This window comes from Solanum lycopersicum, chromosome 1 (assembly GCF_036512215.1).
Source record: "Solanum lycopersicum chromosome 1, SLM_r2.1".
NCBI lineage: Eukaryota > Viridiplantae > Streptophyta > Magnoliopsida > Solanales > Solanaceae > Solanum > Solanum lycopersicum.
The window spans coordinates 31,861,295-31,879,861 of NC_090800.1; the positions used below are offsets into that span (position 1 = coordinate 31,861,295).

The 18,567-nt window shown below is 31.7% G+C and overlaps 1 protein-coding gene across 1 annotated transcript in view; it reads left to right on the plus strand.

The window, feature by feature from the left end:
• The first annotated feature begins 5,905 nt into the window (after nucleotides 1-5,905).
• LOC138341845 (uncharacterized) overlaps nucleotides 5,906-18,567 on the plus strand; it is a 62,188-nt gene continuing 49,526 nt past the window's right edge. Inside the window, exons 1-3 of the mRNA XM_069293835.1 lie at nucleotides 5,906-5,960; nucleotides 9,957-10,056; nucleotides 12,782-13,034. Coding sequence (XP_069149936.1) covers nucleotides 5,906-5,960; nucleotides 9,957-10,056; nucleotides 12,782-13,034 — 408 coding nt within the window. The remainder of the gene's footprint in view (nucleotides 5,961-9,956; nucleotides 10,057-12,781; nucleotides 13,035-18,567) is intronic.

An 18,567-nucleotide genomic window follows, 5' to 3' on the forward strand; every position in this document is an offset into this window, starting at 1 on the left:
AGAGAAAGAGCAATATGAAGTGTTTATAGTGACCTCTAATTGACTGTTATAAGAGTCACCTCCAATTTTGATGGAATTGACTTCTTTTAGCATGGTGTTAACATAACAAGAGGCATCTTTCTGAAGTCCTCCCATCTCAAGCCGAAGCTTTTCAATATTAATATTGGAGTCGTTGTGGAGTTATAACACTTTTCCAAGGGAATCCTCCACAACCTGGATATAGTATTCTAGAACATCGAGACTTATCTTAATGTGTTCAGCCTCCTCGAGGAGTAATCTTGCAAAGTCAGCAGATATCCTTGTATCCCGGGGTGCATTAGCCCTTGATTGGGACGACTCCTTCTAATACCATTTCTCGTTTAAACACATAATTCATGATCGAAAAAGTTCGAGTATCAAATGTAGAATCAATCAATGTACGCATGTTGTTAGAGCGATCCACAAGAGAATAAACAATAGTCTTAGAAAATAAGTAGTCCATACAGTAAACAATAGTCGCGAACCTACAGAGCCCAATTTTTATTGATCTTCTTTAGCAGACAGTAAACAAAAAATATAACTCTGTTGGAGATTTTTCTAAGACAACCCTTTTATTGAACAAGAGTTGTAGCCACAACATGGGCAAAAATGGATTCTTAAAACGAAGATATAGGGGACCAAAGTTAGGGACGTCAGCCCCAGTGTCAGCGAGAAAAACTTTAGAATCTTCCAACGAAGTTTCAAACTAATCAGGACATACATTTCCACCCATAGCAGTGTATCACTGCTAAATTCAGAACCAAAAAGTTCTTTAAATAGAAAATCATTAATAATAATATGGTGACTTTTAGTAGTAGAAGACAAATCAAATATTTCAAAATTACATATAAAGAAATATACAAGAAATGGTTTCCAGAATACAACCGAAAAAAATGGCTTCAATTATATCAAATAACTAATGTCCACCCGTAAGAAAAAAGAAAGTGTTTGTCCCGATCTTATTGATTTATCCTTACAGTGGAGATTAAATCACGTAATAGCATGTCCACTTTGATAATCAGAGAGTAGATAATGGAAAGACTCGACATTCATAAAAAACTTAAAAATTTCCTTTTTATTATCAACTTAACTTTTCTCCCTTTTTATAGGCATGCTTGAGTGTTTGTTTAGATCCCATAAATCAACAAAGACTTCATTTTTTTTTCTTGATACAGGTTGAACTATAATCATCCTTATCTTGAATGTTTTATCTACTTTTCTTAGTATGCATTTATGATAAGCGAAAAAAACACAGTATACTATCTATTACAAGCTATTAGACATGTATTTTTAGAAGCCGTTTTTTTAATTTAAAAAAATTCATTCTAAAAAATAAAATGTCAAACAAAGGTGATCAGTACTAATGTAATACTACTTATCAGTTAAATCCTAATACATTGTGTTTTTTTTAATTTTCCCATTTTACAGTTCTCTGCTTTATTATAATCTCCAAACATGTGTGACATTACCTCGACCATCTAATTTTAAATTTTTAATACACCTTAGTAAACCGATCACTATTGATAGCTAGCTAATGTTTTTCAATTCGAGTTTTGTGTAATAACGTTACAAGTGTAAAGCAGAAAGAGGAGAGAAATTATTTGCTTCTGTTAAGAGAGGTTCACTTTACTTAAATCAAGGGTCTATCAGAAACCACCTTTTACCTTAGAGGGATAACATGTACATACACACTATAAGGTCATTAGGGAAAAACCAATGGGAAAAGGATTGGGGACACAAAACATTTCTCAACTTAGTCTAGATTTGGACGAACTCGGAGTCATTAAGATGTAGGAAAATGTCGTAGATATCGGGTGACTTATTTATAATTTTTATTACATTAGTAGTTATATAAGACGTCAAGGAACATATATGAATCTACAAAATTGAATTCGGCGAGTAGAACTTCATGAATCAATCTTAGCGTAAATGGTATTTTGCTAGTTACATTGGTTAGAAGTGTGTTGTGGAATGGTGGTCTTGCAATTAATTAAATGATTCACTGTTTTATACAAGAATGTTTGATGCTGGATTTGGTGTCTCTTTCTGGTCCGCTATATAAGGGCGGGTGTCGTTGTGGAGGGTCAGACACAACTTAAAGTCGTAAATAAACCCTAAAACATTTTTGTCCAAAACTTTTTGACTTTGAGAGCTAAGGAACACCTCATACGACTTCTTGACAGTTTTTCACCATTCTTGGGGCTTAATGTAAGACTTTCACCTCCCGGATCAATTTTTGATTCGTGGAATATATTTTCTTGTGTTATAAACAACGAGGGAGGGGTTATAATAGAAAACTATGGTGGGAAAAGCCATTGTTTGGATACATGAGATCTAGGGTTGACCTAGGATTGATATTATTGAATTTAATCCAAGTAATTGGATATCTTTTTTATCCTTGCGTATATTATTTATTTGTAGACGTAGAACAAGAGGAAAGAATATGAAAAAGGGAATATTCAAGCTCCTTAGGGGATTCTAACTTGGAATTGAGGTAGGTGATGGTTGTGATTCTATGATTGTGTGATGTTTGTATGTTCATGCATCATTATGATGCTTCTATGCATATGAATGTTGCATTATTAATCACACTTGTTGTATATGAGAAAGATGAATCATTATATGAATGCATCACTTCTTGATTGGATAACTTGAGACTGTACTTGCATTTGTGATGGTGTGTGTTAAAGGATCGGATTACCACGTTCCAACATAACTAATTAGGATCGGATTGCCATGTTCCGACATAAAGATGGGATCAGATTGCCACGTTCTAGACTAACTAACTGCATCAGATTACCACGTTCAAATATAGCTATGACATTGGGTACCACCTTCCGGTATACTAATTGTTTTTGTTTAGGTTTGATGAGTCCTCAAATTGGACTCATCTAGGGCCTTATTTAATTCAAATTATGTCCTTAATTGTGTATTTTATCTCAATATCAGATAATAAATTTTAAGTTTGAGGTATTTTGGGATTTGGTAGTAGGATGAAAACTTAGGCGCAAAATGGATGAGAACACCTAAAGATTCAAAGTACTCAAAGGTCCGGTTTCTTACAACAAGTGTGTCGTGAAGGAGATGGATCAAAAGGCGACGAAAAGAAGTAATTGGCCCTTCACCGAATAATTCAATGAAGCAAAGTTATTCCGCCCAACGATATCGCATGCATGGATATTAAGGCACACCAAAAATGGAGACAAACCAGACAAAGGGCAAGTCGCAAAATCTCTCAACGATTCACAGCTATAGATGACGAATGGATTCACATGCTCTAAATCTGAAGTCTATAAACATTGAACTCATTTAGAAGAAAATCTTAGAGAGTAAAAAATATAAACATTATATTTTATCAAGTGTTCTTAATTATTCTCTCAAGTTCGGAGACGGTTACTAGGAAACTTGAGGATAGAAGTTGTTCTTCCAATGTTTGAAGTGGTTCTTCTTCATTTGCTTTCCTTTGATATTTTTGAGGTTTAATCTATTATATGAAATTTCTTCCTTAATAATTTTAATTATGTTTTATTATTGCTTGATGTGTGGCTAAAAACCCAATTCTTATAGTGTGATTTTGCAAATGGATGTTGATATTACTGTTCGGTCTTGCTTGCTGATAGGATAATATGAATTTAAATTGTGATTTAACCTACATGTTAGTTTATTTTAATAGGTTTGGAGTTGCAAATACAAAACAACCCATGTATTTTTGCCTTGCCCGAGAGGGAGGTCACGAAACCTAGACAAGTAGACTGATGGCCTGAGGAGTGGGTCGACATGAGGTTCAGTCCGAGGTGCTAAGCTCTAGTCCCATATAAAAGAAACCTCTATTGAATGGTCAGGGTGTAGTAAAAGCATAGAATGTTAAGTTTAGACGAGTGGTGTCCGAGGGGAATTCATTTGATATACGATAAGTTGCCCTAGAAGGAACTTACTGTAACCTAAAGCTTAGCGTAGTCACCATTTTCTTGTAAATTTTCATATCAAAATCATGTACCCATTAGTTTGTGTCAACATATATTGTGGTCACACCCAAGAACTTTCTCCAATACTTGTTTTGTCCTTTATTTTTGGTATGCTACTACATGTGAAAAAAACCTTTTTTCTTGATATTTGAAACTTTGGTGTAACAAATGAATCTAATTTTTGTATAACTAGAAAATATCATGAGTAATCACTATTTAGAACTAAATTCTAAGTAACTACTTCCACTATGACTCCCTTGGAATATGACCCCAACCCTTCGTTGTGTTACGTTACTAGCTTCGATTCATAGACACTCAAATTGTAGGTCAGTGACGTTGATCAAGAAATATATAAGATACACATATTGAAGCATCAAAATGGTGCCGCTACCGGGAATTGTAGTTACTTTTAATTTAGGCCTTGTTGGTATAGTTGCATATTAGTGGTCTAATTATTACAGCTACTTTGTGCACTGATTTTCTGCTCCTATGTATGAAATTTATTTTGGTATCATTCTCTAGCTTGCTCCCTGTTTGTATTGGTTTGATTTTTTTATATCTTAATATTTTTTGAGAGTCCAATACTGATGTAAATTTTATCGGTTCTCTATACAAATTGAATAGGGGGTTTTAGACATAAATTATGTGTGTGTATGTATATGTATCGTACATCCAGTCTGCTAAGTTGTTAATGTGCTTCCATTCTTTCACGGTTTGTTGCTCAGGCTACGAATGTGCTTTTGCTTTTTATTTGTTTCTTGTCTAGGTTTTGAATGTCTTCATACTGAGTGTCTTTTTCATTCTAGGGTAATTGGGATTTTCACATAGCTTTTTTGAGGTAACATTTATTCTAGTAAATATTTTATTAGAGTATGAGAACTTGTTTTATATCGTGATATATTTATCAATTCAGTTTCATCTTTTAATACATTTATTTAATTTGTTCAGGTCATGCCCTATGATTTTCAAAAATAATGCCTATAAAATATTCAATATTGCGAACCATTGTGGAAATTTATTGAAGACACTATTTTATTAGATTTGTTATATAATGATATTGTTTCGTTAATATAAATTTAGTTTTAATGTTCTGATTCTATTGTTTGGATTAATGATTTATTTTGTTTTGATTTGATGAGATCTACTACGTTCTATGAAATAGTTATATAATGATATTGGTTCGTTAAGATAAGTTTAGTTTTAAAGTTTTATACAATAGTTTAACTTCATGATTTTTTTTATTTTATGAGATCTACTATGTTCAATTATAGGATCTTAAATTAGAATTTTGTTGGCTTTATCAGTAGAAGTGCGAACAAGATACTTTTCGATTGATGTGGTCATTATTATTTATGACTAAAAGTTGGTCCTTAAAGTTTGTGAATTTTAGCGTCAAACTAAGTGAATTTTTTAGACAAAAATACTAGACGCTAAATGGGGGAAATTAAGATGGTTTTAAAAGGAAATTCAAGACTTTATAATTACCATCAAACCATTGTCGTTAAACATATGAACTTTTAGCGGCATTTTTATCGAATTTACCAGCTATCAAAATGAACGTTACATGAACATGATTGTCGTAGTAAATTTAATTTAAAATTATCTTTATTACCAGTAGAACTAATGCCCTTTAGAAGCAATTTTGTAGGATTTTCCAGCTATAAAAATATACACTACAAATGTATAATTACTATTTTTATTGGATTAACAGCCATCTTAATTGCCGAAGCCATTGCCGCTAGAATAAATGTGTTTTAGCGACAATCTACTTGGTTTTACTTTCTATACAAATGATTGCTACATGATAAAACGAGCCTTTCTGGATTGTATTTTTTAGAATTTTTAATTGCTGCAACCTATTGCAACTAAATCAAATGAGTTTTTAGCGGGAAAAGAGCAAGACTTTACCAGCTTTGGTCCAAATGGCTGCAAAAGCCTTTGCCGACCCTCAATATAGCGGCCAAAGCGCATTGGATGGTAATGTCTACAGTGACCGTAGTTATGGACGCTAATTTAATTTTTAATTGCCGCTATATCCCTTGTTGTTGTAATGACTTGGTCCTTGTTACGTTGGTCCATATAGAATTTCCAAGAGGATTAAAAAGTAATTTATGACTTGGAGCTACCACAAGAAAGAGCTGCGGTTAATATGGTGTTTTATTTTTCCATTTCTGAAGAAGTGCATGGGAGATCCTTCCGTTATCATTCTAGTTGAGAATATTAAGGTCAATGATAACTTGTCTTAAGAGGAGATTCTAGTGCAAATCCTAGATCCCCAAGTTCGGAATTTGAGAGCAAAAGAGTCAGCATTAGTCAAGGTACTTTGGAAGAACCAATTTGTTAAAGAAGCTACTTGGGAAGCTGAAGAGGACATGAAGAAGAAATATTTGCATTTGTTTAAATACGGAAAAAGTGTAGACCAAGGCACAAAGTTTCTTCTAAGAACTATCAAAATTTTAGTAAGCATGTCGTTTGGCTGCTAGTGCTTGTGGGTGTTTCAAGTTGATGTTAATACCTTAAGTCGTGTAAGAGTAACCTCATTCGAGGACGAATATTCCCAAGGTGGATATATTGTAATATTTCGCAACTAGAATGGACTAGAAAATAGTTTAAAATAAGAAAATACATATTTTTGGAAGGAATAAGAAAATCTGGAAATATCAAATAAGTTAAAAAGTATGTTTTGGTAAACTTCAAAAGATCATAACTCCAAGCTCAGGATAAATTAGTAATAGTTACATATATGGTTGAAAATCCCTTATAATAAACATTCCAGCACCGCGGAGTTTGCGCGTTGCCGAGTTTGGATAAGTGAGTTATGACTTTCGGAAGATGGGTTGTTGGATGAAGGAAAGCCTGCTCCGGATTTAGGAAGGAAAAAATTGTATTTTTCTTACTTAATTAAATTAATTCTTTTTAGAAATTAATTTGGTTATAACCTTACCTTTGTTCAGTTTATAAAAAAAATAGAATTCACACTAGGGCTTGGAAAAGAGAAAAAAGAAGAGAAAAGAGGAGAGAAATCAAGAATCGTCAAGAAAACTTAAGCTTTGCGTGAGATATTCTTCAAGGGTGATCCCTAAAATGGTATGTGAGATCACATAATGTTGGGTTAGTTCAGCCACGCGCCAACTAAATTTAATTTAGCGAATTCATGTTTTGAATGTTAAGAAAATGAGTTCTTGAAGAAAATTGTTGAACGTTTTGTCGAGTTCTTGATGGTTCTGTTGTTGAAGTTTCTTGATGGTTTGATTTATGTTTCCAGCCGTAATTTCTGGGTAAATATATTGTACATTCATAGTACTAGTTATCCAAAGTGTTTGGAGAAAGAACCATAAAATTTTGGAGGGTTTAGAAATGAAAAATGAAGGAGAAAAGTCTGAGAATGCCTTGGGATAGTCCAGGCGTGTCGCGCTTCCTAGAGGCCCAAAAGGTATGTCTTTTTCCGTTGTCTCCTTGATTGCCGCGCCAGTAAGAACGCCCCATCAAAATCTTTGATGTTTGAGTCCTGGCGCCCCACGAATCTCAGAGCGCAAGGGTCGCCAGTTCTCATCATTATTCCCTCAACTTCCCGTACTAGTTCCCTAGTGACGTAGTTATGTTTCCTAGTTGATTCTAAAACTCTCAGGTACATCTACATATCATGAAATTTTCCATAAACATGAGATCATGAACCTTAAATTCATAATTCAATTTTTTGGAAAGTTAAGATCAATGTCAAAAAAGTCAAGAGTCAAGTCTATCAGAAAGTCAAAGCAAAGTACTTTAAAGTTTTTAAGAGTCTTTAGCAACGTTTTCACTTTGCTTTTCAGACTAAATTTTTAAGTTTAGTAATGAGTAATGAGTTTATTTCATTTCTCAAATGTTATATGGGAACTAAGTAATCCATACTAGTTCAGATTTTTTTTCACATTTGAACAAGAAAGGGAATATCGATTCCAAGAGAGCTTTTAAACTAAATGTTGAGTAATTATCTCAACATAGAGAAAGAAGTTGTTCTGAAAGAATATGAGTTAAGTATATTTGTGGGAGTAGTATTGAGCACTATATAGGGATGCGAGTTAATATTAACTCATGTATGCATGAACCATGTAGCCATCATGGGTATTAAAGAGTCATATTTTTAGATGATCACTTAATTTGAGCTAGAGATCCACTAATTTAAGTAGTTTTATGTAACGAAAAATTATACGATAGTTCTAGCAGCATGTCTAGATTTTCTATGCCGTTTAGGATCAAAGTGGTGGTTGTCGGTTAGATTCAACAGAAACTAGTTACTTCATTACATAAGTAAAGTTGAGTTTGTTATTGAATTTTGTTTAACTAACTAAGTATTTACATTGTCATACAACATTTCTATAAATTTCATGTGTCTTATTGCTTTATATTGAGTTAAGTTTTTCATTGAGATTAGAAGAGCAAAGGTTAGTGTTCCCTTAACATCCTTTTCAAGATTAAGTTGTGTTTACCTTTCAAACTCGCATACTCGTACATTCAATGTACTATTGTCAGTTGGTGTGCATGGTCTTACGATGCAGACGCATGTAACTAGGATCACTATTGATCCAGTGAGCATCTCAGAGTGCGTTTTTGAGCCTCCTTGCTTTACAGAAGACATCTTTTATCGCATTATTTCATTTTTCAATTGTCTAGATAACTGGGGGTCTTTTCCCGACATCTCTATTTGATTATAGAATTCATAGACATATACAATTAGTTCTTTAGTGTTATTCATTTCAGTTCTAAACGTTTTAGACATGAGTTCTCACTTTGTCCAAATATTACTTTTAATTTAATTGATGAGTTATCGCTTATGTTCACGTCTTCCACTGTGTAAGCAAGGCCAAAGGTCATCTCGAGACCAGCAATGGTCTTCGAGTGTGGGACATACCCACGGTTTAGGCTCGGGGCGTTACATTATGATATGTAAAATTGTAAGGCATGAAAACTATGTATTTTAATATAAATTCATCAAATTTATAAAAATTAAATGTTTATAGGTTTCAAAACTAAACGAAAAGTACTCCAAATAAACATTGTTAATGAAAAAACATACGTTTATTAAAAAATGCTGGACTCCTCAAATAGTAACGATTTAATAGAAAATAGAATGAAAGGAGTATAAATAATGTATCCATAACCATATAAACTAATTTGTTTATTTTTATAAAATCACTTCAGAATCCTTATACTTAAAATGATAGCTCCGCCTTTACAGCCATAATGACATAAGTGCTCTGGTCAAGGTCATATGACACTAGTTGTGATTCTGTACAGCTTCATCCCACATTATGCTTTTAAATAACTCAGGTATAAATAGTAATAATTTAAAAAAACAAAATGCATATTTGAAATTACACGAATAATATTGCAAGTTAGTATAGCCAATAATTCAAATATTTTAATTTTTATTTGGGAGAAAACTATAGTCAACAAAAATGTTATTTGACTCCCCAGATAGTAGCATGCCCAAATTAAAATGAGAAGAAACATTATATAAGTTTTTACATTCAACTTTATGAATATGATTTTCATTCTTTTACAATAAAACTTGCATACTGTGATATATATATATATATATATATATATATATATATATATATATATATATATATATATATATATATATATATATATATATATATATATGAATAATTTAAAATTCAAAATATTTTAAGTGGAGAATAATATATACCTAAATTTTTAGAAGGGGGCAACACCTAAATTCATATTGCATTCTTGACAAATATCCCCATTTTCTTTTGATATCTTCCTCATTGTGCACTTATTGCAAATAGTTAAAGAAATATTAAACATAAATTAATCAAATATACTTTTAAAAAAAAAATCAAATTAAAGAAATTTCTCATGTAATGAATTAAAAATAAAAATTAATTACATGACAAATTTTATTATTTTTAATGTGTTTTTTCTATGAAATTTGAGTAACGTAAGTTTAATATTTTTTAACAGTTTGCAACAAATGCATAACGAGTAAGATATCAAAAGAAAAACGGGATGTTTGTCCAGAATGCAATATGGATTTAGGTATTGCCCCCTTGCAGAAAATCAGGTATATATTTTTCTCCACTTAAAATATTTTTATTAGCTTCCACCAAGTAAGTTTTATTTAAAAAGCATAAAAATAGTATTCATAAAGTGGAACGAATAAAGTTATATACTTGGTTATCTCTTTTTACCGTGTATGAGTAATTATTTGGGGAACCAAATAATATTTTCTTTTATGTTATGGATACATTGTTTATACTCCCTGCACACTATTTTATTTTAAAGTGTTAATCTTTCTTTATCTTGAATTAATTGAAAAGGTACAGAGTACGATGATTAAAAGGTATTGTTTGACTAGGAATTCAGGCATAAATTCTTCAACTTTTTAAAGTAAAAATGTATACACAAAAATTTCCACAAATCAATATAGTGAATAAATCAAACTATTTATAAAAGAAATTGTTTGATTCCTCAAATAATAACAAACTTTAAACATGTAATAGGATAACAATAGTATAAATAATTATCGAAAATAAAGTCAATATTAAACGACAATGGTTGCTTTTACATTTTACAAAAGAGTGGTGTATAGGTCAATTTCTATACAACCTTACCTTGTTTTCTTTAAGTACAAGTTATGTTTCATTAACATTTGAATACAAAGAACTTTGATACAATAAACATTCAGAAGAATAATCTATGGTTTCATTAGAAAATTATTTTTCTTCTTAAATATTAAGCCTATAGTAAACATAAGAAAGTGAAAATACGTAATTTCACTATTGATTCGGTTCAAATACTTCAAAACTTTTTTTAAAAAAAATAATTAATACATTAAAAAATAGTGTATGTCATGAAAAAATATTATTCAAAAATAAATTGTTAAAACTACAATCAAAGAAAAAAATTGTTTGACTCTCTAAACAATAGTACGTTCACATAAAATAGGACGAAGGAAGAATATGACTCTCTCTGTTCTACCTTATCTTATACAATTTTTTTATCTTTTCAAATAAAATTTACTTATTAGAAGCAGAGAAAAAAGAGATAAATCACAACATAAAATAATTCAAGAATATTAAAAAACAATTAAAAAAATTAGAATTAGAGGACACACATGATTTTTCGCGAGGGGACAATATCTTAATCTATATTGCATTTTAAACAAACTTGCAGTTTCTCTTCTTTTACCTTTCTCATTATGCAATTCTTATAAACTATAAGAAAAATATCAAACATAAATAAATCAAATTCCATTAAAAATTGATATAAAATAATTATTTTTTTCACCAAAATATAATATATAATACATTAACAAATAAAAAGTGAAAAGAAAAAAAAGAAAAAAATATTGAACCATATTGAAAAACTCACCTCTTCTAATCATAAAATCCCTAATTAATAATACATAAAAATATAGTAGTGTTGACTAGGAACAAATGCAATAAATTGATCACTGTCGCGCTCTATTTTTTGCAAAATGTGTTTTAATCACGACCAAAAAACTCTTTTCGGAATTCTAAATGTTTTGAGGAGTCGCTACCTAATGTAACTACATCTAACTAAGTTAAATGAACCAGAGATCAGGATAACGGTTAAAATCACCTCGAGGGGAAGATGTTACGTATCTCTCGAGGTGCAGAAATGTGGATCCCTGTAGTATCTCATGCAACTTTTGTGGGTTAAAACTAGCAAGTAGGTCACTTCATTTAGGTTATTCAATTTAAACATGCCAGCTAGGTGATAAATAATATTAAAAACTTTATTATTATATTTAACTATTTAAGTATGAAGACTAGATGATAACATAATGTAAACAAAACAAATATTAAGCAAATAATAAAGGGAAAAGAGAGGTGACAGATATTACACAATTAAATAGTCAAGTCCAATTTTTTTTATAGTAAAACACTCTAAATAAATATAATTACAACACATAAAAAGAAAAAAAGTTAAGGGAGACTCTAACATACTTTAAGAATCAACGCTCGGCTTCTATATAGAGAATTAAAAAATAGATGTTTGTCGTTTACTTCTCGAGGCAATGTCATCATATCTGTAGGGCCTAAAGTACTCTCACCCCACCATCACATGCATAACGTCCTAAAAGGTGCCTAGAGCCCACCGCTTAATGTACCAGAGGCATTGGACTACTATTTAAGGAGGTTTTAGTCTAAATGAAAAAATTATGCTCCTAATAGGCCACCTAGACAAGAAGTTAAACAAATAGGACTAGCATTTAGCACGTAAATCTCACATCACCTCTAAATCATATTATACATGTTTTCAAACACACACTGTCGTGAAGATCTCATGTTAGGTATGTAAGCAAACAAAAACCATAATAATAAAAACTAAATAACAACTAATAAAATAATATTAACACACACATACACACACAAACACGCACGCACGCACACACACACCTATTTGAATTGAAAACAACAAAACTGACTCGAGAGCCCTCGTAGAGTTTACAAGACTTCTGTTTTCATTCTTTTCTTTAGAGTAGAGAGAATTTTTTATAATTTCTAAGTATAAGCCTCTAAGCCTTTTTATGATTGTTAAAGCCTATCCTAATGCGAATGAGGGCATCTCCTTATATGGTGGAGGAGAGGAAATATATTATATAGCAAGAAATTATTTAGGATTAGTAACATTTTATTTACCTTATTTAAAGAAAAAACTAAATGTTGGCGTCATTTAGCTGCTGGCTTTGCCCGAGCATGCAGTCGGGAGGTTGTCTGGTTACTGATGTTCTTCGCTGGCTGGCTGTTGATTTTGTGCAGGAGATGCTTGCTGCTGTTGTTGTTTACGTTTCCACTGGATGGAGCTTCTGGCACTGATGCCATCACTGGAGTCGCTTGGTTGCTACTGTTTCGTTGCTTGTATGGCCGGTTGCTTTTGTCAGCCACACCACACAAAGAAGAGGAGAGAAACAGAGGCAGCCAGCGAATGGTGGACTTGCCGGAGCTGCTGTTTTCCTCGCCTGGCTACGGTACATTGCCGGAAAGAGAGATAAGGGAGGAGAGAGGAGAAGAGGCAAGGGGAAGAGAGAGAGAGAGAGTCATTGGTGGAGAGAAAAGGTGGTAGAGACAGCGGCTAGAGAGGGAGGCGAGGAAGAGTAGAAAAAATGGAATAGTGAGGGTTTAGGTCTTTTGATATCAAATAAAAACGAAAGGATAGGTGAATCTGAACCATTAATTATTAAAGAGATGAGGGACTGAAATTCAATATCAAATGATGAATGCTCCATATTATAAGATTAAATCTCAAAATCATAAAAATGCAATAAAAATTAACTAGAATTGAAACGGAAGAGTGGATATATTTGAAATACACTTGGAATTGAATAGACTTAAATTGAAAGGAATTAGAATAGAATAAGTTCAGATTTAAATGACTTTGGGGGAAATTGAAGAGATGATATACAAATAAAATACTATATAATTATAATATTTTTTTATATATAATTAAAGTCACTTAAATTTTTAACCATTTCAGTAAATTAATTATATACAAATTTATTAATAATTCTAAAATATTTTTAAAAATATTTTTTTATAAAGTATGCATATTAACACACACACACACACACCCACGCACGCACGCACGCACACACACACACGCACGCACGCACGCACGCACGCACGCACACACACACACACACACACACAAAAATATCTGTAGCTAAATCTATCAAATTAGTTGTTAATTCGAGTTACTTAACGGTTACATACGAAAATCAAAGTATTTCTAAAAGGTTTATCGGTAAATTTTTCCAATAAATTAAAATCATTGGTAAACTGACTAAGCAAAAATTGGTTGGTAACCACCAGAAGATTTTGTTGGTAATTTATAAAAATTGGCTATAACATTTTTGTTGGCAAATTTAGCAGCAAAAACATGGTTGTTATCCGGTTAGCATCTTCACTAACGGATATCAAATAGGTTAGCTAATTTGGTTGTTTACACTTCAAATATTGTAAGTAATCAGTTGGAAAATTCAATAACAAAAATCTTTATTACTAACCGGTTCGAAATTTTAGTAGTGTAGAGAAAATGAGATGGTAAATAAATATTGATTTTGTCAAAAATTGTTGGTAATAGGATAGAAATTCATAAGTTTTACTTATGGAATAAAAGTACAATATTAAAAAATTTTCACGTTCTTGATTCTTTTATAATTATATGTCATTAGAGTAAAATTATAGGGTTTTACAGTAGTCGATATGTTAACGGCTGCTTTATGAATATAAGAGATAAATTAAATAACTTGAGAACCCCACGTTTTATTATAAAATGCTAAAATTTACTAGCAGAAGACAAATCAAATATTTCAATATTACATATAAAGCAATATACAAGAAATGGTTTCCAGAATACAACAAATAAACAATGGTTTCAATAACATCAAACAACTAATCTCCACCAACAAGAAAAATAAAATGCTCATCATCATCCACTGAAAAATAGTTGACATATGAATTATAAGAATGGTATTGTGTCCACTTTAATTACACCAGATATCCCTAATCCTATTTTCCTAGCATAAAAGTGGAAAAATGAATGAAAAAACAAACAAGAACACATGCACAATACCATGCAAATATTTTGACACTGTTCAATACACAACATACCTCATAGAAGATTTGCAGTGATCTAATAAATATCTCCCTGCAATAGAGATTAAATCATACGATAAAATGGAAACTTTGAGAACCAAAGAGGTGATGATGGAAAGACTCGACATACCTTTGGAACTATGGTATATACAAGGGAGGGGTGAATAAAATTGTTTTTTAGTCGGCTACCTATAATGGTCTGTCGTCTCACCCGCAAGTTAGTAGAATGAAGAAACACTAAAATATCTTGTAGAAAATAAATAACATAGGATGTTTATACAGCTTCAGATTTCTGTTGTGGTGCCTAGTCAAGTCTCCTTATGTTTCAAAGGGTTTCCTTTAGAGAATTTGAAGTTGGTCTTGAGAAGTACAAAGTGTCCATAACTTGGTCCAGTCTTACATACAAGTCAGAATTCTTTCTTGACACTTCATCTACTAGTAAACCTACACTCAAATTTTTTTTTCTCTTTTCTTTTCAGTTGTGTTCACTAACTTGATTACAAAGCTTGATAAAAGATGAAACAAGATCGTAATATAACCTTAAGAGAAGTTTCTTACTTTTTATATATGACAGAGAGAGGTTTGAATAGCGGTGAGAGGTGATGCTCTATTCGAAAACTCAAGGAGTTGTAAATCAAGGATCCTTGGATGATCCCTTGATTTAGTTGAATTGATTTGTTGAAATATGTCCATATCATATGTGTACATGATTAAATCAATTCCTTCATTTGTTTGATTGTTTCCTGAGATATTGTTTGATCTTCCTTAAGATTTGTTAATCTTTTCGGTTAGTTGTGGTTAATTGATTAGCGTATATATCTTGTTCTTCATTAGCCGTTTGTTCTGTGTGATTGAAGATATCTTGCTTTTATCGTTTCTTAGTAAATCTATACTGGATTTTGTTTTGTTTGATCATTGGCTTTGTGTTGTTTCTCCGTAATGTTTTCATGACTTCGTGTTTCTCATAATATTAATGTTTCATGAGAAAATACATCAGAGAGTTGACAACATTCGTGCAAAAAGTGGTAAAAGATTTCTCAAAAGTCGTATAGAAAGATCAATATCAAGTGTTCATAGTGACATCCAGTTGATTATTAGTAGAGTCAACTCCTATTTTATTGAGTTTTCTTCTCCTAGAATAATGCTAAAAGAATGAGGGGCATCCTTCTGAAGTCCTCCCATCTCAAGGCGAAGATTTCCAATTTCGATGCTCGAGTCCTTGTGGAGTTGAAGCAATTTTCCAAAGGCATCTTGCAAACGTGCATATGGAATTCAAGAGCATTGAGCCTTAAATTGATGTGTTCGGCCTCCTTGAGGATCAATACTGTAGTGTTGGCAAATATTCTAGTAGCTCGGGTTGTATCAGCCCTTGATCGGATAAACTCCTTCTTGTACCATTTCTCTGTAATCAACACATAATCTATTCTTGAAAAATTTCTAGTATCATAGGTACCATCAATAAATGTAGGCTGTAGTCAGAGAGATCAACAAGAGATAAGAAGTCATAGGATAAGCTTGTAGTGGAGTTAGTATCATCAAAACATTCAACCATGTGTTCGCGCACTAATAGAACCCAATTTGTATTGATCTTCTTCAGCAGACAATAAGCAACAAATATAACTCTGTTAAATATTTTCGTAAGAGATCCCTTTCGTGGAAGCATAGTGGTAGCCAAAATATGGGCGAGATTCGATTCTCAAAACCAAGAGATAGGGGACAAAAGTGAGAGACATCAGCCTGAGTTTTAGCAGGAAAAACATTAGCATCTTCCAACGAGGTTTCAATTTGATCAGGCCATACATTTCCAAGCATGAACTGTGTATCACCAATAAATTTAGGGTTAAAATTTCCTTAAATAAAGAATCATTAATAATGTTATGGTGACATTTAGTAGGAGAAGACAAATAAAATATTTGACAATTGCATATAAAACAATATACAAGAAATGATTTCCGAATACAACAGAAAACAATACCTTTAATTACATCAAATAACTCATCTCCATCAACAAGAAAAAGAAAGAGTTATCCCCTATGTTATTGATATCTCCATTAACTAGATATTAAACCATGTAACAAAACGGCCACTTTGAGAACCGAAGAGGAGATGATGGAGAGAGTCATCATGTGTAGATAACTTCATTTTTTCCTTTGTATACTAACTTAAATTTTCTCGCTTTTTATAGGAATACTTAAGTGCTCCTTTAGATCCTATAGATAAAAAAAGACTTAATTTCTTTTGGTTGATACCTATTGAACTATGATCATCCTTATATTGAATGTTTTTTCTACTTTTCTTACTATGCATTGAATGATATTCGAAAAAACACAAGTATATTATCTAATACAACAAATTATACATATATTTAATGTTATAAAAGACTTATGATTTTTTTAAAAAAAAAATCTCTCTAATAATAAAATGTTAAACAAAGGTGGTAATAATATAATACTACTAATCAGTTACTTTCTAATACGTTTTTCATGCCTTGAGCCTACAACCTGGACATGATCGGCACCCACCGACCATTGATGGCCTTGAGACAATCTTTGTCATGGCTTACTTAATTCAGCGGAATACTTAACATAATCATAAAACAAGAAAAATTCTCATAAAATAACTAAAATAAATGTCATGGCTAAAATAACACTTATGTCTAAAAATAGAATATTTGTAATGCAAAATAATGAGAGAGTGAAATCGAATTATCTCACAGACTATCTTTCTATGAAGCCTCTATATTACTAGGATGAATTTTTGGGACAAATCCTACAACAATCTATAAATGAAAAACATTGGAAAGTAATAAATGAGTCCTCCCGATGCACAGAGGATCATTACTTACATTGAGTGCTCAGACATGATCAACGAGGCGCTAGGTGATTATTCTGGGTACCTACATTTGCACTTTAATACGATGCAGCTTACTGGCATCAGTACATTGAATATACGAATATGCGATTTGGAATGCTAACAAAACTTAAGCCTAAAAAGAGTAAGAAGAAACAATTACCTTGGTTATTTTCAACTCATGAAGTACTGAACTTTATATAATGCATTAAAGACACATCCAATTTATATATATATATATATATATATATATATATATATATATATATATATATATATATATATATAGACACACACACACATGACTTGTAAAATAAAGTAAACAAGTCAGTTTGTTAAAGAAATGCAATAACAAACATAACTTTACTTGTATATCAAAGGAATATAGTTTCTGTGGGAGATTCTCTAACTAACAACCATCACTACGAGCTTACGTGATGGTTCAATGTTTTACCTCATGTTGCCAAGGACCATTCTATATTTTACCATTGGTATAGGACCTTACATTACTTAGTGCATCCACGAGATCAACTTACATGATCATATAAAAAGCACGACCCCTTTATACTAATGATGGCTACATGGTTTTATGGAGACTTGAGTTAAAATGAACTCTCATACATCGATTCTCTATACTAATCCCAACATGTACTTTGGCTGATGCTTTTAAAATCAACTTCCTTTCTTAGGGTTGAGATAATTGTGTAACACTTAGATTTAAAAAGTTCTCTTGGATCCAATGTTCTCCTTTCTTGCTCAAAGCTATTTTGGAAATCTTAGTTTTCTCTTATTTTAAATGTGAAAACATTGATAAACTCTTAGGGAATACTTAGTTCCCTTATATATCTTGATAAATGAACTCAACTTCTTACTCTTTACTCAGATTGAAACTTGAGTCTTAACACAACGCGAAAATGTTGGTAAAGACCTTTGAAAACTCTTAAGAACCTTCTAATGACTTGCTTCTTAATTTTAGACTTGATTAGTATGTTCTTTGACTTTGATCTTAACTTTTCTTGAATTGGATTATTGATTCAAGGTTCATGATCTCATGTTTATGAATGATTTTGTGATGTTTCGATGTAGCTTAGAGTGTTGCA